This window comes from Hyaena hyaena, unplaced genomic scaffold (genome assembly GCF_003009895.1).
Source record: "Hyaena hyaena isolate Hyena2069 unplaced genomic scaffold, ASM300989v1 scaffold_326, whole genome shotgun sequence".
Lineage (NCBI taxonomy): Eukaryota > Metazoa > Chordata > Mammalia > Carnivora > Hyaenidae > Hyaena > Hyaena hyaena.
Genome location: NW_024080959.1, coordinates 1,242,710 through 1,266,391, shown reverse-complemented (window position 1 = coordinate 1,266,391; position 23,682 = coordinate 1,242,710). Strand labels below are relative to the sequence as shown.

At 34.4% G+C, this 23,682-nt stretch overlaps 1 protein-coding gene across 1 annotated transcript in view; it reads left to right on the top strand.

Moving 5' to 3' along the window:
- AEBP2 (AE binding protein 2) overlaps positions 1 to 18,259 on the top strand; it is a 69,801-nt gene extending 51,542 nt beyond the window's left edge. Inside the window, exons 5-9 of the mRNA XM_039249017.1 lie at positions 3,791 to 3,915; positions 9,430 to 9,497; positions 12,438 to 12,551; positions 15,128 to 15,154; positions 15,705 to 18,259. Coding sequence (XP_039104948.1) covers positions 3,791 to 3,915; positions 9,430 to 9,497; positions 12,438 to 12,551; positions 15,128 to 15,154; positions 15,705 to 15,750 — 380 coding nt within the window. The 3' untranslated portion in view covers positions 15,751 to 18,259. The remainder of the gene's footprint in view (positions 1 to 3,790; positions 3,916 to 9,429; positions 9,498 to 12,437; positions 12,552 to 15,127; positions 15,155 to 15,704) is intronic.
- Positions 18,260 to 23,682: the final 5,423 nt, after the last annotated feature.

The following is a 23,682-nucleotide window of genomic DNA, read 5'->3' as shown; positions in this document are numbered from 1 at the left end:
TAGTAGTTAGACTTTGAGGGTTTCTTTGATTCTGTTCTAAAATAAGAAAATTTAAAATATGACAGTGTTGGTATTTTAGAAAATTTGAACATGTTAAATGCAATAATGAAATAAAAGTAACCAATCTGCTCCAAAGTGGTATGTATGAATAGCAAAACTATTGGTAGTGTGTGTCTATGTACTTGAATGTTAAATGTGTCCTCAATATTTAGGATATAACCTAGGTAATAAGGCTTATACATGCGCAGAGCAGGAATTGACATTGAAACTCCAGAGCCTGGCATGATGCCTGGTTCATGGTGTCAGCTGCCTGATTCAGTACATCCTTAATGAAGAGATAGGATTGAGTGAAGGAAGCTATTATTGGAAAGGGAGTCCACCACAAGTGTGAACTAGAAAGAAAACAGTAGATTGTGCCTTACCTTTTCTCCTGGGATTTGATGAGAATAGAAGAGACTCAAGACATTAATCCAGACTAGAAGGCTTGTCTCTAAAATGTTAAATTTTTTTTTGTTAATACAAAGATACAGTGGACAAATGAACAAACCAAGGGTGACAAACTTTTCTAAACTCTCTTTTAGGTATCTTATTGTTGAAATAAATGTTTATTTTTCAAAGTTTGCTATTGAATTTAGGTTATGGATCCATTTTCCTTTTGACTGCCTTTTAGAAAAACATAAGTGACATCTGTTTTTTTTTTACTTGAATAGTGATGTACTTACAATCACACACAGAAAATTACTAAATATATATTCTGGTATTCAAAATTGAGAATAACTTTCCCACCTGTTTGACTCAAAAGCTTCATTATTATTTTCATCTTATGTATACATAGTAATCATTTAAACTTGCTGACTTTTTCATATTATTTTGTAGTATCTATGGAATTTGCTAGTTCTTTTAAAGAGAATGGTCAGTTAAATATGTAGTTCTTTCTTAGCAAAGGAGGGACTAGTGCCTGCTTAAGTTTATGGCCTCTTGAGAGTGTTATTTCCAGTATTAACTAGTAAACAGGCTGTGTAGGGAGAGTGGTGGGGAGAGAAGTGGTGGGTGAAAAAAAATCTTTTCATTTCCTGTCTTATGAGGGGAGAATAAGGATAATCCTGAGTATATGAACTTTAAAAGATTCAGGAGCTTTCATTGTGAGCAGTCACTATTAAGATTTGAATGGCAGGGTTGCTAGCTGTTGCAGTCCTTTCCTTCTTTTAAAATGTGCTCAGCTATAGCAGTGCACGAAAATCATCAGTTTGCTAGTACCTTCCTCAGGCAATTGAGAAAGGTCATTTTCACTTAACTGGGAGAGAAGTACAGTAATGAACAGTAGAACTGCAGCTTAAGTCATTTTCTGTTTGATACAATTTTTTAAATGTATTTTAAAGCTTTTCTGTTTTGACATACTTCAAAGTACAGTGGAAAGAAGAGTACAAATAAAGACTTGTATAGCCTGCATTTAGAGAATCTGCCATGTTTGCTTTATCTCCTTATATATACATCCTTTGTTTGTCCTGATTACCATGTATTCTACGAATGCATCTACTAAGAATAAAGATACTCTTTTACATAACTATAGCACTGTTCTTGGGGAGGCTACCCATAATACCTAAAAGGCAAAAATAAATCAGATAATAGCTTTAGTTTTGAACCACAGGAAAATAGAATCTCTATTTTTGTGGTCTCTAGAGGTTTTTGATTGTACAGCTCATCAGTTAAAAAAAAAAAATACTTGGGCACCGAGTCCCAATGTGTACTTATTACACAGGACACACAGGTAATGCTGCTGATGCACATTATGAAACAGTTACCAAGAAGGGTATATTAAAAAAACACTGAGATAGAAAGAAAAAAAGTAGTGATATTATGTTCTTCCCTTACCCTAATGGATCATGACAAGACCTGCTTTGGAGACTATTATTTTAGTTTCTGTTTTTCCTAAGTGCTTATCCTGCTCAGGAAAAAGCGTATTTGGAGAGCATGGATATAATAGAGTATACTTTATTTTCCTCCCAGTAGCCACAAATCTAATAGGAAGGGGATTTGTTTCTCAATGTTAAGTAAAATCATGACTTTTTAATTTCATAAATGTCAGATTTTTCTTCTTACTGTTTTTTTCCTGTTGCATTCCCAGTCTTGTGGGTTCTACTGGTTTCTTACTTGATGTTGTTTTGTTTATTTTCTTTTGATGAAAGAGCCAGTTTAAAAAAAAAAAAAAGGTTGTTGTATTGAGTATGCCAACTGGTGAAAACATTTACTCACATAAGCTCTGGTGGGTTTGTATAGATGAGAACTCCGTGATTAGTAGAGGAAAAATCCACTTCACATAGTAGTAAATCAGAATAGTGTGGGAAATCAGCATACGTGTAATTCAGAATATGCTGTACCAGGAAATCAAGCCATTTCTTGTATTGTCAATAAAATGTAATTCTTATTATAGATGATCTTGAAAAATTACATGTATTAGTAAGCTCCACAATTGCAAAATAAGAAATTCATTTTCCTTTTTGTGAGCAATGTTCTTATTAGGAATAAAAATAGCACAGTTTATAATAACACTAGCAGGATGAAAATAGAAATTAAAAAAATGTTCTTACCAAATTCAATCTTTTTATTTTTTATGTTTTATTTATTTGTGTGAGAGAGAGAGAGAGAGACAGCGTGAGCAAGGGAGGGTCAGAGAGAAGGAGATGCAGAATCTGAGGCAGGCACCAGGCTCTGAGCTAGCTGTCAGCACAGAGCCGATGTGGGGCTCGAACCCATGAACTGTGAGATCATGACCTGAGCCGAAGTCGGACGCTTAACCTACTGAGCCACCCTGGCTCCCCCAAAGTAAATCTTTAGTGTATAGTTTTGTGATTACACTAAAAGATTGCTTACTCTAGGTTTGTGAGTTTGTTTTTAAAAGTAATAAAACTTTGTTAATATAAACTGTGACTTATGAAGGCATTTTTTCACATGCATTTCTTTTTCCTAAACTATAATTGTTGTTATCTTCATTTCACAAATAAGGAAGCAGGCTAAGTAGATTAAGCAGTTTGCCTAATTGCACAGCAAATAACGGGTAGAATTGGGAATTAAAAAGAATTTTGGGGGACTCCTTGGCATTCAAGGATGTGTTCATAATTTTCTTAGATTGTTGTTGGAAGAGTTATTTACAGTCAAGAAAATAATTGTCAAAAACTCCAAAAAAATATTAACCAGTTTGTCAAATTTGCAGTTTTTTTAAAGTATATTTATATTAAGGTAATCTCTACACCCAGTGTGGGTCTTGAACTCATGACCTTGATATCAAGAGTCATATGTTCCTCCAACTGAGCCAGCCAGGTGCCCCAAATTTGGAAAATTTTTGATTACATGTTAATATAGAATATTCATGACATATTTTATTTGTTTGGCTGTGGTGAATTAGATCTCAGTGTGGTGATATTTGGAGACACTCATCAGATTGTTGAAAATGCAGAACTAGTGATCAGGCGAGATGCTGGAGTAAAATATGAAATTATATGGAAAAGATAACTGAAATGTGGAATCATGAAGTCTGAGAGTAGAACCTCACACACCAAACGGCACAATTAAGCCACATTCACGCATTAGCTTTTGTGTATTCTTGTCAGCTAGACCCCATGTTCTGAATGCAAAGTAAATTTTTTATTTAACCATCAGATAGTTACTTGCTAATTGTCTTAATCCTTACTTACTACATTTTTTATAGAAAATGGACTATTTGGCTGTTTGGCAGATTGTTACATTTTTCTAAATTCTAAATATTCTTTACTTCTTTTGTGTTGACTTTTAGCACGACCACATGATTTCTTCGATGCACAAACACTGGATGCGATAAGACATCGAGCCATATGCTTTAACCTCTCAGCTCATATAGAAAGTTTAGGGAAGGGACACAGTGTTGTTTTTCATAGTACTGTAAGTATTTGTTGTTGTTTTTTAAATTATCTATGTAGGTTTGCAAGAACATGTATTTTGACTTTACCAATCATATTTCTAAACTCAAAATCTAAGAAAATATATTTTAACAAAATCTCAAAGCTCTGCTTTATCAGTATTTTAAAAATTACTTGTATTGTTGGTTATAAAGCAAATACAGTTAACTCTTAAGCAACATGGGTTTAAACTTATATATAGATTTTTTTCTGGTAAACATAGTGTAAAGTACTGTAAATTATTTTTTCTTATGATTTTAATATTTTACTAGGAGAATGTAGTATATGATATATATAATGCACAAAACATGTGTTAATCAACTGTTTATGTTATTGGTAAGGTTTCTGGTCAACAGTAGGCTATTAAGTTTTGGGGGAATCAAAAGTTATATGTGGGTTTTCAACTGGGTGAGTGGTTGGTGGCCCTAACCTCTGGTTTGCTCAGGAGTCAACTGTATTTTTCCCACAGTTCAACATTTTGATGGTTCAGTTGAATATTGTAGCCTTTACTTTGAGCTATTTAGGAATATTAGGGTGACATTTGGGCTTGTAGGTATTTGGAGATCAGGCTTTGATCTTATAATTAGGTGTCTTTTCTGGTTTCCTCATTTGTAAAATTAGAATATTAGACTTCTTTTAACTCCTATCCTGAGTGCTTACATGCTTTTCCCTCAGCCCCATAAACAGATGATATTAAACAGAAATAATATAATGGCCATCAAATTAAAGATTTGTGAAGGAGAGAATTTAATTTTTTTTTTTTTTTTTTTTTTTTACAAATAGTTTATTGTCAAATTAGTTTCCACTAATTTTTAAGTTTATTTATTTTGAGAGAGACAGAGATATCATGAGTGGGGGAGGGGCAGGGAGCTAGAATCCCAAGCAGGCTTCATGCTGCCAGCACAGAGCCCAACATGGCGCTTGCAGTCAGGAAATTGAGATCAACCTGAGCCAAACCAAGAATTGGGTCTTAACCAACTGAGCCATCCAGGCGCTCTGAAGGATGGAATTTTTATTTATTTATTCTACTGATATATCCCAAATTTCTTTTTAATGTTCATTTATTTATTTCTGAAAGAGAGAGAGACAGTGTGAGCAGGGGAGGATCAGAGAGAGGGAGACACAGAATCTGAAGCAGGGTCCAGGCTCTGAGCTAGCTGTCAGCACAGAGCCTGACGTGGGGCTCGAACCCAAGAACCATGAGATCATGACCTGAGCTAAAGTCGGACACTTAACTGACTGAGCCACCCAGGCACCTCTGACATATCCCAAATTTCTGTAATTGTTCCTGATACATAGTATACAGTCCATTTATTTGCTGAATAACTATGTTGTTATCAATATAGGAAAAGAACCAAATTTGAAAAAGCAATAAATACTTTGTTTTTGGTTAGCTAGGAGGTAACAGAGTTGTTCTTTTTCCCATACCCTTTGCCATTTTATTATGCAGTCATCTTTATTTTTTTTAAGTGGCTTTTAAAAATTTTATTTATTTGAGAGAGAGAGTGGGGAAGAGAGGAACAGAGACAAAGGGAGAAAAAGAATCCCAAGCAGGTCCCACATACAATGTGGAGCCCTTACGGAGATCAAGCGCAGGGCTTGATCTCATGAACCATGAGATCATGACCTGAGCCATAATCAAGAGTCAGAGGCTTAACCGATTGAGACCCCCAGGCACCCAAGGTAAATTTTAGATCAGACCTTGTTTGAATCCCTGAAGAAAGAGATTGTTTAATTTTGACTGTTGAAATATAAAATCTACTAAATTTAGGTTTTAGTTTTTAGGTCAAACAGAATGCATAAGAATAAAATACAAAAAGATCAGTACTGATACCAATTTCTCTACTGGTTTGAGTATCTATTTTTTGCATCTCCTATAACCTTGAGGTTTTGTTGCATTGCATTTTTACTTTTTCTTTTATGTATATTTCCCATGAAAAATTCCCAATTTTGATTATGATTGCCAGAATTAAAGGCAAGAAAGGTAGAAGATTAGACACAAAACAAGGGAACCAGAGTCCTGAGATTGGAGCACATGAGACGTGTGAGTATGGGTTTGAGGAATGGTGAACCATATTCTCTTTTAAAGAAAATGGAATTAAAAAAAAAAAACCAACATTGGAGGGGCAGCTGAGTGTCTCTGGCCGTTAAGTATCTGACTTTGGCTCAGGTCATGATCTCATGGTTCGTGATTTAAGCCCCACATTGTGCTCTGTGCTGACAGCTTAGAGCCTGGAGCCTGTGTCTCCTTCTCTCTCTGACCCTCCCCTGCTCACTCTGTCTCTCTCTCAAAAATAAACATTAAAAAAGGTGGAAATATAGTTACCTAAATAAGAATGAAGGGATTGAAAGGAAAAATAGAGTTTGTGAAGACCAAAGTTAAAGTGGCTGTACTGAGAATTTTGTTGGGGTTCATTCAGCAGATCAGGGGCTTGTTCAGCATTGATGGTTGAAGTCCTCCTTGAAGTTAGGTTTATGATTTGGTCTATAATTGTTTGTTTTTTTTTTTTCAAATGTCAATAAGTAAGATGTGGTCACCAGACCCATAGTGTGGTATTAGTACTCATTTGTCCATTCACTCAAATACTGAGTACCTACTTTGTACTAATGATATAGCAGGGAACAAAACTGGTTAAATCAGAACAATAAAATGTGTCTAGTGGAAGAGACATAATAAATAAAATGAAATAGTAAAATTGTAAAACCTTAGAAAGTGAGGGTATGAACATTGTTATTAGGGGAATGAACATCATCGCTAGAGGGAAAATCAAGTATAAAATTGCAAAGTGGGAATATACCAAGTATGTTTGAAAATATGCCAAGTATGCAGGAAGGCAGAGAAAGTAAACGTTAAGTCATGGAGCAGGGAGAACCTTGTTTGACCAAAACCATGGCTTTTATTCTTTGTGTGATGGGAAGCCATTGAAGAAATGTGAGTAGCCATGATCTGATGTGATTTTTTTCATAATAATTTTTATTGAAGTATAATAAATATAAACTTTACCCATTGAAAGTAAACAGTTCTATGAATTTTGACAATGGTACTTACCTATGAAACCTCTACCACCGCCACAGTTAAGATACAGAACATTCCCATCTGTCAAAGGTTTTCTAGTGTAATTTTGTAGTTCCATCTCTGCCTCCATCCCCTACTCTGGTGAACTCTTCTCTCATGTGGATTTTAATGTGCTCACTTGGGTTTCTTTGTTGAGAGCAGAATGTAGGTCAGGATGGGGGAAAGGGAGATCAAACCTTTTAATCTCATGTGAGAAAAGGCCAGAATACTTAACTGTGGAGATGCTTAGAATGGTTAGATGTGGAGAAGGGTTAGACTCTGGATATCTTTTTAAAGGAGTACTGACCAGCATTATGGATGGATCAGGTGTCAGGTTTGGTATTGAAAGTAAGGGATGACCACAGTGTTTCTGGCCTAGGCAACTGGGCAAAATAATGAAGTTGGGCTATTTAATAGAGGCTTTGGGGAAAGCAGATTGGGGGAGAGGGGAGTATCAAGAGTTGTAATTTTGATACATTCAGTAGAGAATCTCCTACCTCTTTAACTTAGGCAGATGGATGTAAGAGTTTGAGCCCAGAGAAGTATGGCTACAGATAACAAATATGGAAGCTTTCATCATATTAGTGGTATTTAAAGGAATCAGATTGGAACCAAGTATAAATAAGGAAGTCTGAGGAGTGAGATTTGGGGCTTCTCACTGATTTTAAAGGGCAATAAATCTGATGAAATAATGGCTTGGTAACTAGCAAGTATCTCTACATATTAGGGAATAGTGGTGACAATGATGAGTACAGTTGTATTTTAAAAAATGAAGGACCAACATTCACATGCTTTCATTAGAGCAGCTCCTTGTGATGAAATCCTTAGGTTCACCATGGGAGGAAGAGTCATGATCAAAAAGTGAAGGTGATGATATTAGGAGTCTGGAAAATTTTTAATTTATTTTCATCTATGAAAATGAAAATAGGTTTTTTAGCTGTAGAAAACATTTGAGGGATTTTAAGAACATATAGCTATGTTTGTCATACAAGGTATGACAAGGGTTTTTTTCCATAAAAACTAAGGAATAGGGATGATTTGCATCTCAGAAGACCTTGGGAAGGCATGAGTACATTGACCGAGGAAGAGCCACAAAAATAAGAGTGTAATCTTGAGGAATGCTTTTTCCTGAGGAAAGTGGACGGAAGAGACATCAGTCTGGGAAAAGGTCTTCATTGAACATAATAGAAAAGAAAGGAATTAGGTGGACGGGTTCTCCCCCGTTCCATGACTAGAAAGATTTTGATGGAGGCAATATGTGTTAACAGAATTGCTTCTTTTAGCAGTCCGATAGCCAATACTTACCACAATTTTAAGTATCCTAGTAAACAAATAAGCAGTTACAGGAACTAGCCATACAGATAAGGAAACAGTTTGTAGAAAAATATATGTGTGAGGTGGGACTATGTTATGCAGTTTGCCTAATTTGTTTTCACTTCTTTAATTGAAACATTTTCTTCCGGACCTTCTCCAGAAGAGGTCAGCAGAATCCTAGTTACTAGTCAGTAGACTTGGTGTGCTTGGTTGGTTTCCATTGTTTTTATATCTTATGTTTTTTGTAGAGGTATTTTGTTTCAGCATCCTCAGGTTTGTCTTTGGGCTTTGAAATTAATCTCATTATCAAGTCCAGAATTAGAGTACTTAACTATTGGTTTTTAAATAATGGGAATTATTGTTTTATTTTTGTATAAAGTGCTGTTTTTACTTTAATATACTTCAATATATTTTGAGGTAGTTGTTTGCAGCTTGAAGTTGCTAAAAATACTGAGATTTAGATTATGGGAACACTAAAGTGCTAATTTTGCTAATATAGAAGTTGTAAGAGTTACAAAATACCATTTTAGTTTATTTAAACATTAATTTTCAGAATCTAGTAATGAATGACCAGTGTATTGCCTTTTTTACACTTTCTGTTATATAGGTCTTTTTATTTAGATTGATCTACTGTTTAACTTAGATCTGTAGATTCCTTACAATTGAACCTAACTGCTGATATGTCTGTCATTTAAAATAACACAAACCAACCAGCAGACAACAAATATCTTAGATATAAATTACAGACTTCTCCCATCTCTGCAGTTATTTTTTCTTTATTGTTTTATTCTTTAAAAATATTTAAACTAATAATGGATTGTTGATTGGTAATCTAGCTAATCTTCAGACTTTAATAGTAGAATAAATAGCATTTTTAGTCCCTTAATAAAGGTAATATGGTTATTAGTATTTGGGCATACAGAGTTTCTTCAACTCCTTTTTTCTCTGTGAAAATATATGATCAAAGGTGAAGCTACTATAAAGCAGGTCAGAACAAAATATTGTGGTAATATCTGCTCCAGGATATGAACACTTAAAAATTCTTAATTAGAATCAAAAGTGGTTTTATTGATGCATTAAAATAATGTTTACAAATCATTTTTATGATCTCTTTTATATCATTACTAGGTAATAGCTAAGAGAAAAGAGGATTCTGGAAAGATAAAGCTTTTGCTTCATTGGATGCCTGAAGACATGTAAGTATTTGAAATACTGTATAATTGATAGATTCTCTTATTTCTTAAAAAAATTTTTTTAATGTTTAATTTTGAGAGAGACAGAGTGTGAGCAGGAGAGGGCAGAGAGAGAAGACACAGAATCCAAAGCAGGCTTCAGGTTCTGAGCTCTTAGCACAGAACCTGGCATCGGGCTCAAACTCCTGAACTGTGAAATTATGACCTGAGCCAAAGTCAGATGCTTAACTGACTGAGCCACTCAGGAGCCTCTCTTCTTTTCCTTTCCTTTTCTTTTTTTTTTCAAGAATATAATATATTGTCAAATTAGCTTACATACAACACCCAGTGCTCATCCAAACAAGTGCCCTCTCAGTGTCCATCACCTATCCCCCCGCACCCCCCCATCCACCCTTAGTTTGTTCTCCTATTTTCTTTTTAATGTTATTTTTGACAGAGAGTATACGTGTACTTGTGTGGAGAAGGGGCAGATAGAGAGGGGGACAGAAGATCTGAAGTGGCTCTGTACTGACAGCATAGATTCCACATATGTGGCTCGAACCCATGAACCCTGAGATCATGACCTGACCCAAAGTCGGACACTTAACTGACTGAGCCACCCAGGCACCTCTATTTTTATGATATTTTAAAAAAAAATTTTTAATGTTTGTTATTTTTGGGAGAGAGAGAGAGTGTGTGTGTGAGAGCGAGCAAGCAGGGGAGGGTTAGAGAGAGAGGGAGACACAGAATCTGAAGCAGGCTCTAGGTAGGCTCTAAGCTGTCAGCACAGAGCCCAGTGCAGGGCTTAAACCCATGAACTGTGAGATCATGACCTGAGCTGAAGTTGGACGCTTAACCCACTGAGCCACCCAGGTGGCTTTTACGATTTTTAAATGATGCTCATGCAGTATGCAAGTAGCTTTAGCCATGCCTTTGTTTGAATCACTTGTTTAAAAAGTTTCTGAACGTTGTCTAGTTCACAGGGATTAAAAAAAAATCATTTAGCTAGTTTTCCAAAAGCATTATATTTTTATGGCCTTGATTTTCCTTAATTAGATTTTTCATGTCTAATTTTCCTCTTATCTTTTTTTTTTAAATGTTGATTTATTTATTTTGGGGAGAGAGCATAGAGTGAGGGAGAGAGAGAAAGAGTCCTAAGCAGGCTCCATACTGGCAGTGCAGAGCCCGATGTGGGGCGCGAACCCACCCACTGTGAGATCATGATCTGAGCCAAAATCAAGAGTTGGATGCTAATCCAACTGAGCCACCCAGGTGCCCCTCCTTTTATCTTTTTATTAAAAATTTTTTCTATTTAGAAAAGGTAATAAAAGTATATCATAGAAGTTTGGGATAAAATCAATAAATACCAAGAATAGAATAAATAAATAAATGGACCCTCATTGTATATACTTGAGGTTTTCAGAAAGTAATACTATGTGATTAACATTTGTCGTTGTTACTTAATATTTTTCTACAATATTGTTTCTTAGATTTCATTTTAAGGAGATGTTAATGTGATCTGAATTAAGGGATTTGGGAGTTTACAATACACAGTATATTGGTAAAGAAATCTAGCCTTTTTTTAAATCCTGTGACTATCAAACTTCCATTAATATAGAACATATTTTTCACATGCCCCCATCCAGATTTTGTGGAAATGCTACTGTAAAATATTTTGAAATGGGCTGTGTAAAATTTATTTCATGAACTCCCTTTTTTGCTAAAACACTAAAGTTACCCATTTTTCTCTACTGTTTTTAAAAAAAAAATTTTTTTAACGGTTTCTTTATTTTTGAGAAGAGAGAGGCAGAGTGTGAGCTAGGGAGGGGCAGAGGGAGAGGGAGACACAGAATTGGAAACAGGCTTCAGGCTCTGAGCTGTCAGCACAGAACCTGATGCGGGGCTCGAACCCATAAACGGAGAGATCATGACCTGAGCCAAAGTTGGATGCTTAACCAACTGAGCCCCCCAGGCCCTCCCATTTTTCTCTACGCTTAAAGAGATATTAAGATCAATCAGTACACAAACTATGCAAAATGTTAATGGGCTTCAATATGCATTGTCTTCCTAAAAGTTTGTGCCAATAATAATCCTACCTACTACATTAGAGAACTTACTCTCTGGTTTGTTATTAACACTGACTGTTATCATTCTTACATTTTATATTTCTTTGATTACAAATAAGATAATTTTTAAACTGTTTTTATCATTAATGAATTGTTGGCTTGTATCCTTTGTCTTCCCTGGTGAATATTCAGCTGTTTCATACTGATTTGTAAGAGCTCTTTTTATATTAAGGTTATAAACATAGTTTAAAGTATCAAATATCTTTGTATTTCTAGTATTTTGGATGTTGATCAGTACAGATATCAATCTAATTGCTTCTGTTTGAATTTTTCAGTAGAATTAAATTTCTTTGAATTCAGGATTTTGGTCACATCCATTTTTAAAGTAGAGTTTAATCTCCTGGAATGTCTACTTATTTCTTGGTGTTAGCTATAAGGAATATAGTCAATAGTACTATAATAATTTGATATGGTGAAAGAATAATGTCTAGAATTGTCGAGCTACTATGTTGTATACCTGAAACTAATATACGTTGGATGTCAGCTATACCTCAATAAAAAAAAAATTCATTGTCAAATTATCCATCAAGTCATGCTCAAGTATGACTTTTATTCAGTGAACTAAAAGACAAGGCAGTGTTTTATAATATGTTTCTAAGTTTGGATATAGCTTTGCCACCAAAATTCCCAGTTCATTCCCAAATTCATGCCTGAAATTTCACTGTCTTTTTTTAGCTGGGACTCTGCATCTCATTGCTATTTCTTTGGCTTCTGAGAAACTTGTTAACTTCTGTGGCTCAGTCACACTAGCAGAAAAGTCTGGGTAATGTGAAGTTCTATGATAGAGTAAGTTTAAAATTAATGCTATTTCATTGATGACTTGTTTTTTAATTCATAGTCTGCCTGACGTGTGGGTGAATGAAAGTGAACGACATCAATTAAAAACTAAAGTAGTTCATTTATCAAAGCTACCCAAAGATACTGCCTTGCTTTTGGATCCAAACATATACAGGTAATTTAATTCTTGATTTGATGTTTTAATTTTTGAATCGTAGTCTTAAATTTCCTTAAATTTTAGATGTAAGGTTAGGACTTATTTTGACCTGAATTTCAGGATGAACATAGTTTCTTTCTAGAGCTTTGTATATAAAAATTATATCACAAAGGTTTATAAATTGTAGAACCCAGAAGGATAATTATTCTAGTAAAGTTTGTATGCCAACTTAATTCCAGATGTATTTTATATAGCTTAGATTGAAATGTACATACTATTTTGAAAATAAGTGCCTTTTGTTTAAGTATGTAATTCTTTTTATAATAACAGACTTTTGTGGACCTGGAAGTATGCTGCAAATGCCCTAAAATAACCATAAATGATGAATTTTTTAAACTTCTACTCTACCCAGACTTTTTAGAGCAGTTTAAATATTGTTGTGTTTGTTTTTAAGAGGTAGTTCAGTATTCATATTGCTAATAATTTTCTGATCTGACCTTTGTTTTAGTGTGCTGTGCTTATGAAGGTATAGGGGGGGAAGGAGAAGAGACCAACATTTCTGACTATGTGCTGAGTCACTTTGCTAGGTGCTTTACATACACTTCATCCTCACAGCAGCCTGTGAAGTAGGTGTTACTATCTCTGTTTTACAGATTGGAAAACTGAGGCAAGAATTTAAATAGCTTGTCTAAAGTTACACAGATAGGATATGACTGAACTCCACACTGCCTCCATCCAAATGATGTATACTAGGGTGATTCAGAAAGTGGGGAAAATACTTAAAAGGCACTCTTTATGAGCAAATTTTCTATGTTTTAAAACTTGATATGTATTTTGCATAGGAATAGGTTGAATAAGATACAATAATTGATACCCAAGTGTGAATTTTAGCTATCATAAAGAGATTCTGTCCTGTGCCAAATTCTGAAGCAGTTAAACATCTGAAATTTCTGTTCATTCTATGACTCAACTTTTTGGAAGGTTATTTAGTATAATAGGATTTCTATAATTTAAAATACCTTCTGAGAATGAAATTCTCACATAATGAATGAACCTTGCCCTGTGGAAGTACCAAGATTCTTAAGTTTTCCCTATTCTCCCCAAATTACTATTTTTTAAGTTTATTAAACTTGAGAGGAAGGAGAGGGCAGAGAGAGGGAGAGAGAATCCCAAACAGGCTCCACACTGCCAGCACAGAGCTCACCTCTGAGCTCTATCCAGTGACCATGAGATCATGACCTGAGCTGAAATCAAGAGTTAGATGCTTAACTGACTGAGCCACCCAGGCGCCCCAACTCCCCAAATTGTTTTAAACATCTTCTAGTACAGATGCTAATAATAAGTACAACAAAAACTTGTTTTTTGTGGGATGGAACTGTGTTATCAAGAAATTAAGTAGCATAAAAAATGGTGAAATTACTGTAAGGGAGAAGATTGAGGGACATCCACTATCAAAAATGTGGGAAAATCATGATTTACCTTTTTCTTTATAAGAAAAATAATTGAATATTCTTTATTTACTGGTACTTAATTTAGGGTTTATTTCTGCTTACTCTTTGAAGGGAGTAATTAAAATTAGCATTCTAAAAGAGTGATATTTGGGGAGAGCCACCCTGCTATTAGAATTGGTTGTAAACATCCTTTAGGCAGAGAGTTGACAAAGGGGCATGAATCTTAATTATAAGATTCAGACTAACTTTTGTGTTTCTGCCCTGCATTCTACTTCCCCCACTCTAAGGGTCTTTTTCACAGACCAGCTTATTTTTGCTATTTTGTGTATATAGGAAGCAATTTAGATATATTTTTGTGAAAATAACTTAAAAAAAAAAAAAAAACCATTGAGGTGCAGAACTACTGTCCAAAAGAGTGTAGGAATTGCATTGTATGCTTCGGAAAGTGTTAAGTCTGCAGTTCTGAGTTGATTTAATTCTTGGGTAATGAAGATGTTCTTAAGATATTAAATGCACCTGTGGAATTAATTTTCTTTAACTTTATTACTGCCCCCCCGCTCCAGTCTTAACATTTCATTTTGAGTTTAAATCTTCGTGCTTCTGCTATTCTGGAATTAGAATGGAATCTTTCTTAAAGTGGTACAGATTAATAGAACTGGCTACATTTCCTGTGGTGTAAACCTGTGAGCGAGGGCTGGATTTTGATTTGGAGAACTTGTGAAATTAGGTAAAAACAATACAGCGATTATTCTAACCTGTTTTAAGAGAAATATTTTGTAGCTTATACACATCTCAAAATGAAAGCATGACAGACCTTCTATATATATATTCAAAATGAAACTAAACCTGTTTATTCAAGATTTAAACATCAGTTTTAAAGAAAGTCCTAGTTGGCTAACATGCATGTGTTAGGCATGATATTCTTTTTTCGAATCACATTAGCTGACATAAAAAGGAATTATTAAAAAGCTATATTATATAACAGTTTGCATCCATTAATGTATGAATGCTTTGGAAATAAATTTTAATGATCAGTAATTATCACACTGCCTATATCTTATTAATGTTTGTAATGTTTCTTTTGAAATATTTAATGTATTTTTTATTCAGTTGAATAAAAGAATATTCCCTCTTTTTTTCTAGAACAATGCCGCAGAAGAGGTTGAAGAGGTAAAAAATAAATAAATACATAAAAAGCAAACAAGCGGGGACACCTGCAGTCTTAGTCACTGACAATGGGTTTAGTAAAAGTTGCACATTAGAGTCATAACCCCCTTCCTTTTTTTTTCTTAAATCCGGTATTTAGAATAATATTTATGCTTAGTGTAAACATTCTGTGAATGAAGTAGGCTCTTCTGTGGAATATATTAATATATTACTGTATATCCACATTTTCATGGAATGGTACTGTGGGAGACTGAGCAAACACTCTTCTGGCAACTTAGTGGAACAGCTTCTTAAAGGCTTTGCATGCTTGCTGCTTTAAGCTGCTTTTTTTTTCCCCCTTTAGCAATTACAGTAGTTTATATTGGAAAGAAAAACAATTACAACATGTGCCCTTAAAAATACCAAAAGCACTGTAAGGATATTTGTCTTGACAGTGTCTATTGATTTGAAGTCATATTAGGAAATATTTAGCCAATGAAAATTATCAAGAGATAATTTACCTTTCAATTATGATAAATAGATGTGATTGGTTGCCATTTGTGTTCTTTTGCAGAACTCTGATAAGAAAAGTGTTCAATTTGTATTTAAGCAAACAGTGAACGACATTTGCAATCAACTAAAAATTCGTCTATCGAATTAGGGCTGAAAATTTCTGTTAAAGAGTGTTGCAGTATGTCTGGTGGCTCCCTTTTCAGGACTAGGGTTTTCTCATGGAGTACAGTATGTTAATATTTACCTATATAACTAATCTGTTAACGGTTTTTGAAAAACCTCTATTTCAAATTATTTGAATAATCCTCATATTTTCATTTTAACCTATATAAGCCTCTAATTTTTTTTTTCTGAGGAAATTTCGCCTTTGGTTTATGAGGTGTTTTTTCTTAACATAAAAAAAAAAAAAATTTTTTTTTTTTTTTTTTTTTTTTAAAGTATCTTCAAACTGAATCCTTTATGCACCAAAGTTGGTTTTGAAAAGGAAAATAAAATCACTTTCTTGCTTGGTAAGCAAGAAGCCATATGGATTTTTTTTACCTTACAGAAATGGAAATATGTGTAACTTGTTAGTATTGTATCAAACAAATGTTGCATAGAGATAATAGAACATTGCTTGTAAATAATTCAGCAGATTTGTAATATATTTTTATATTATGAAATGTACTGTAGATGTTTTTCTAGAGGCATGAAAGTTAAATGTATATATTATGGGTAGAAATAATATTGAAGGATATTGTAATTCACTAGTGCTGCCAGAGGAATTGTTAATAAAGCACCTTCTTTAACAATAAATGTCTTTGCAGACTTAAGGGACTATGTACTACTGTTAATATCTATAAGAACAAAACACATTGAACATCCTTCCAGAAAGTCTTTGAGGGAGGACCTATACCCATAATAGAATTATGGCACTCATTTCTGACAGTGACCGTGAAATCAATTATTTCCTTACTGTTGGAAGGACATATTGTAAAGTATATGTGGTTATATGCAGTCAAACTGCAGAAAATACTCCTGATTGAGGAGTTTTCACTATACTACAGTGATATAAAAACCAGCAGTTTTTACACTAAATTTTTTAAAGAAAAGAATAGACAAAAATATAGAATTAAGCCTTTGGTTCCAAAATGGGAAAGGTTCCATGATACATAAATCATTTCTCATTTACTTTAAAAAATTTTAAAAATAATAAAAATTATGGGAGACTTTATTCGTTAACAGTGGGGTAAAGAGCTATATACATGAAATGAGTCATATAAAATTAAATGAAGTGCAAATAAAAGCACTGCTACTATAAGACATTCTGGAATGGTTGTTTAATAAGGGTATTATCCATTTGATCTGTAGCAAATGTGATTTTATTTTTTAAAAAGAAAAGCAGTGTGTTTTTTTGTTTTCTTTTGCTTAAGCACTTCATCAATTGCTTTATTCTGTATCTACAAAGTAATCTGCGATCTCCTTTGTTCTTTTAAAAGTTTGATTTGTTATAAAATTGCCAAATAGAAGTGTTTCAGATATATAGTTTGTACCTGTATTTTTTATTTTATTGCCTCATGTTCTTGTAAGTCATTCTTAATTGACCGATGATTGTAGACCTTGCCTGAGTATTTTTTCTAATAAAACAAAGCAAATCACATTTAGCTTCAAAATTGTAACAATTCAGTTGAATTTTTAAAACGACATCTGAAGTATACATCTCATTTTCTTTAGGGGCACAGCAAATAAATTTTTTTTTTCATTGTGTGGAAATATTTTCAAAACCTAATTTCATGGTTATTGATTAGCTAGCTAGCCTGTGAGTACTCAATCACTCATGGTACTTTGCTGCTTATCTGACTTTGGTCTGATATTAACACACCAAAAAGAGTACAGAATTGAAGTAGTTTTATAACTTGTATATATACACACATGCAATTAAGATTGGGAAATAAGTGAAATTTTTAACTCATAATAGTTTATTTAGTGATGTTTACTCATTTATATTGTTCCTCCTAACCCCCATATATGACATATTTGTAATACGGCACCTGAAATAATCAGTCTCTTATTCAAAATCCGTTGTCCAGTTCAGCAGCAGGCAAACTGCAGCCCACAGGGATAGCCACTCACGTGCGTATTGTCTCTGCCTGCTTTCTCCCTGTAGTAGCACAGTTGAGTAGTGTGAACTTACAGCCTGGAAACCTCAAATATTTACTTTCTGACCTTTTAAGGAAAAATTTGTCAGTTCCTGGTATGGCTGATAAAAGTTTTGGAAAAATTTTACCTAAACCACACAACTTAATCTACGTTTTGATTTGATAATGTTAATTTGGGTAATTATCAAGTACAGTAAATTTCAGTGAAAGTCATTTATACTTTTCAGTAAATATTGCTGCATTAGGTACCTGCAACAAATGGTGTTTTTAACAAAATTATACATTGAACTTCCTAATAGTTACCAACATTCACCATTTGTGTTTTTGTATCTTTAGGACTAAATGAGATTTTGTAAATCAGATTATGTTTAAACCGTAAGGCACATCTGCTTTATATATAAGAATTTTGGAAGTGGAAAATATTGTAAAATTTAAAGTTGTTTATTTTTCTAATAAACTTTTTCATATATAAATCTTCCCTAAAGTGGACACATGACTTCTGAATTTCAGATGAAAGGAGATTAAGATGGACAATAATGAAGTCTCAATGCATATTTTAAGATTTGTTTGACTCTGATTGAAAGCATTGATAATCATGTCAGTAAATCTTTGACTGTAAAACTTTTTTTTCCCTTTCAACACCTTAATAAAATGTTTTAAATATGCAAGTACTTTTAAAAGGATAGAATTTGCCACAGTTATTTAAAACATCTGTTATTTGTTTGCTATTTGAATTCCTGTTTTAATAATATATGATCAACAGAAGTGTTAGATATTCGGACAAAATTTAAAATGGAAAAACATGGTTGGAGTCTGTAAAATAGTTGGGAGACTATTTTCTGTATAGTTAAAGTTTGTTTTGTTTGTTTGTTTTTTTAAGCCTTTAATACCTCTGCATAGTTCTCTAAAAGGTAGACACAAATTTTAGTTTAGATAGATTCTCAGTATGAAAAACTGGTAGTTACCTGTAAACAAAGCCTAGGGTTGTAGACGTAGAAGGAGAAGTTAACATACATAAATAGTCTTTTAGAAAGGTAGTTAAAGCATATATGTTATTTGAATGTTTTGGGTTTTTTTTTTTTTAAGATTTTGTTTTTAAGTAATGGCCAATATGGAGCTTGAACTCCCAACCCCAAGATCAAGAGTTGCTGGCTCCACTGACTGAGCCAGCCACGCACCCTGAATGTTTTGGGTTTTTGAGAGAGGAAATGGTACATTTTAAAAATTAAAAATATTTTTCAAGAAAATCAGAGACTATTTCTTTTTTTTTTTTTTTTTTTTTAAATATTTTTATTTATTTCTAGGAGAGAGAGAGAGACAGCGTGAGCAGGGGAGGGTCAGAGAGAGAGGGAGACACAGACTCTGAAATAGGCTCCAGGCTCTGAGCTGGCAGTCAGCACAGAGCCCGACGCGGGGCTCGAACCCACGAACCGCGAGATCATGACCTAAGTGAAAGTCGGACGCTCAACCGACTAAGCCACCCAGGCGCCCCAGAGACTATTTCTTAAAAGGATAAAATTTGTTAGAAAATTTCTTACATGTTTTTCTATTTTAATTCTTAAAAAATCTGTGACCCAGTAGAAGGTTTTATAATTCCAGCACTACAACTTTAATATAAATAACAGCCTGCAGAGTTCTTTTTTCTTTTTAGGTTAGAGTATTTTGTCATTTCTGATGAGCCTCAGAGCCTTAAAAATGTTATGAAATGCTATATTCTTATTTTTAAGTAAAGTTTTTTTAGTATTTACATACTCCAATCAGTTTTTTCAGAATCCGTTTTGCATGGTACATTAACGCATAGTTCTATTACACTGAAAATAAAAAGGAGTCATAAGTGTTTATTGGCATGAATTGCAACCCACATTTTTCTTTTTTTTTTAGGAGTTCTAAACATTTATTTTTTATATTTTTTATTCTTTTTTTTTTACAAATAGTTTATTGTCAATTTGGTTTCCATATAATACCCAATGCTCATCCCCATAAGTGCCCTCCTCCATGCCCATCTCCCCTCCCCCCCCACATCCATCAGTCCTCAGTTTTTGTCAGCATTCAAGAGTCTCTCACGGTTTGCCTCTCCCTTTCCCCCACCATTTCCCCCCTTCTTTTCCCCCTTGTTCCTCAGTTAAGTTCCTCCTAATCCTCCTCTACATGCAAACATATGATATTTGTCCTTCTCTGCCTGACTTATTTCACTCAGCATAACACCCTCAAGGTCCATCCGTGTTGCTACACATGGCCAGATTTCATTGTTGCTCATTGCCATGTCGTATTCCGTGGTATAGATAAACCACATCTTCTTGATCCATTCGTCCGTGGATGGGCACTTAGGCTCTTTCCATGTTTTAGCTATCGTGGAGAGTGCTGCTATGAACATTGGGGTACATGTGCTCCTATGCCTCAGCACTCCTGTATCCCTTGGGTAAATTCCTAGCAGTGCTATTGCTGGGTCATAGGGGAGTTCTAGTGTTAATTTCCTGAGGAACCTCCACACTGTTTTCCAGAGGGGCTGTACCAGTTTACATTCCCACCAACAGTGTAGGAGGGTGCCCGTTTCTCCACATCCTCGCCAGCATCTAGAGTTCTCTGATTTGCTCATTTTAACCACTCTGACTGGCGTGAGGTGGTATCTCAGTGTGGTTTTGATTTGTATTTCCCTGATGAGGGATGCTGAGCATCGTTTCATGTGTCTGTTGGCCATCTGGATGTCCTCTTTGGAGAAGTGTCTGTTCACATCTTCTGCCCATTTCTTCACTGGGTTGTTTGTTTTTCGGGTGTGGAGTTTGGTGAGTTCCTTATAGATTCTGGATATCAACCCTTTATCTGATATGTCATTGCAACTATCTTTTCCCATTCCGTTGGCAACCCACATTTTTCTACATCAGTATTTTCACTACACCACACTTTTTCACATTGTAAGAGAGGAAATAAATGTACAATTGCAATACCATTGTAAAGTCGTTTTCAGTGTTTCTGCCGTAGTCAGTCCCTAGCATGATACTTGGCACAAAATAGTCTATAAAGGATTTGTTCAAAGAGTATTATAGGTGAGTAATAGTAAGATACTTTGTTATAGTAAGATACTTTGTGGAGAATGATGTCCTTAAAACATCAGTAGGGTTGAAGCAGTGTAAACCATGCTATGCTAATGCTATGTACTTTTATTTATAAACCTATAAAGGGAATTCTACTTTGTCTAAACATTCTCAATTGAAGGATTACTGATGCTATATTTTCACATATTTAGTTGTAAGCATTTTTGGTTTATTTAATTTTGTTAAAAATGCTCAATTTAGTTTTTGGCGGAGCCCCATTTTTTTTATTACAGTAAGACCTCAATTATATTTATGATATAAGTAATACATTTAAGTGTTAACACTATTTTGAAGGAGTTACCCAGCATTTAATTTCTTCATTTCAATGTTTTGTTGTGGTCCCAGAGCATTGTCTGCACCCACCCCCTTGCGCCCCTCCCTCAGCCCCAGGAACTTTTTTTCTCTTCAATATGTATATGCTTCTGCTCAGGAAAAATCTTATGAATTCATATGTCTTATAAGATATATCTTACACATTTATTATGGAATTGCCAAGGATTTACATGTTTATTACAACCATTTCAGGAATCTATTTATGCCTAATAGCTCTTGCATGTGATTATTACATTTTGGGCCTCTTTCTAAAAATTTTTTTGGAGAATATGTAGCAAAGGAATAATAATAGATTGTAAAACATGAGTATATTTACTCTTAATAGCTGGACCCAGTGTGGATAGTTTTGTATTAACGTCTTCTGCAGCACTATCGAAGATTGGGTCAGGAGATCCCCAGGTATGTCTTCTTGAATTTCAGAAATTAAGAAAGCTAATTGGTTGTTTTCTTGTTAGCTGAATATCTTTTTAATACCTACATTAAGGCCCTTAAAAGATTGTAGTAAATGTCATTCTTTATAGAAGGTAAGAAAGCTTAGTTAGGTTTCTGTGAGTCTCTTCCACTGTATGTTCTTCCCTAAATCAACCAAAATATCTACTTTTCTTATTAAATGTAATTCAGAACAGTCAAAGTTCATTCACAGTTTGTCTTCAGCATTGATAGTCTTTAAAACATATATCTTAGTTTCTGTTATTATATTTGCCAAAATGAAGAAATTAACAATATGGGAAGTAAGGATAAAAGTGAAAGTCCTCACTTTTCCTTGTCTCCAGATAAATATTTTGATGATTCTTTCCCAAACTTCTGTGTTTCCTTCTTAAATTGTTATACACTCAGTTCTAGGATTTGGCTTTTACTCAAGACATCTGTATAGGTCTTACTCTTTTTTACAGTCAGGTGTGACACACTAAAACCTAGTCATTTCTTATTGGTTGACATCGAGATTAAAACTGCTTACAGTTTTATTGTCAGGTAGTTAGTACAGCAGCATCCTTGTTAAGTTTTGTTATTACTGAAATGTTTTTCTGAAAGGGTGGTGCCAACAAACTGGATGTGAATGCTTTTTTCCTTGCACTGTACTAATACTTAGATATTATCAACCTTTAAATTTAGTCTAAGGTATGGGGCGCCTGGGTGGCTTAGTCGGTTAAACGTCCGACTTTCGCTTAGGTCATCATCTCGCGGTTCATGGGTTCGAGCCCCGCGTCAGGCTCTGTGCTGACTGCCAGCTCAGAGCCTGGAGCCTATTTCACAGTCTGTGTCTCCCTCTCTCTCTGACTCTCCCCTGCTCACGCTGTCTCTCTCTCTCTCTCCTAGAAATTAAAAAAAAAAATTTAGTCTAAGGTGGAAAAGTGGGTTAAGAAAATTGCCTGTGTTTGATTCTTAGTTCAACTGAAAACTGTGGTTTGGGGGAAGTTGAACCCCCTATACCTGTTTTTGTTTTTTTTTTTCACTTATAAAATGACATGCCATTATTACTTGAGAGGATTTATATAGTCCTTGTTTTGATGAGCATGGTTTGAAGAGTACAGTCTCAATTTATATGTCTTATCCTTTCAAACCCACTTGAGATACATGGTCTTCTCATTGAAAGAAATCTACGTAGGTTCCTTCATCTTTCTGATTATTCTTGGGGAATAAAAAGCTCTCATTTTCATCTTACTAACTTCAAAAAGTATTTTATCCTTCAATCAATCTTAATTGTACAATTAGGTGAGTCTTGGCAGATGCGCACCTAACCTTGAAATCAATAATTAAGACACAGAACATTTCCATCACCTCCCGTAAGTTTCCTCATGCATGATTGTATTCTGTCCTCTTACAGCCCAGCCGAGGCAACTGCTGAGCTTGAGTCTCAATGTAGATTGGTTTGCATTTTCTAAAATTTAAACAGAACCATACAGTATATACTCTGTTGTGTTTGACTTTCACTCAGCATAATCTTGAAATCAATAAATACTGTAAATGTATTTACATTTTCTGCTGATCTAGTGGTACTGAACTTTTTAAAAATTTTCTGTTCACATTTTAAGCAGGTAGTGGGGGCACAAAATTATCTGAACTCTTCTGACTTCAGATCATTACAGATTTACTAAATAAATACAGACGACTTCTGGGATGTGATTAGGCAGTGTTGAATGAGTTCTCTTTTAATCATAGTTTATGTCAGTTCTTAAATTACTTCTGTGGCTTAAGATAGAAGTCTAGGTATTTCTTTATACTGTAGATGTTTGAGCAAGCATTTCTAGCAAAGAAATTTGTTGCTGTTATATTAGGGATGTCATGAAGTTAACTGTTAGCCTTCAAATTTAATAAAAGGTTAATGGAATGTAAATGCTTAGAGCATTTGCAAAGTGCAAGGTGCTGCCTAGATGCTAGGGGTTCAGCAGTGAACAAAATATTCTTGATCTCATGGAACTGAAAAGTGTGGGGATGGGCGATGACAGGCAGTATGCAGGTAAGTAATATATATGGA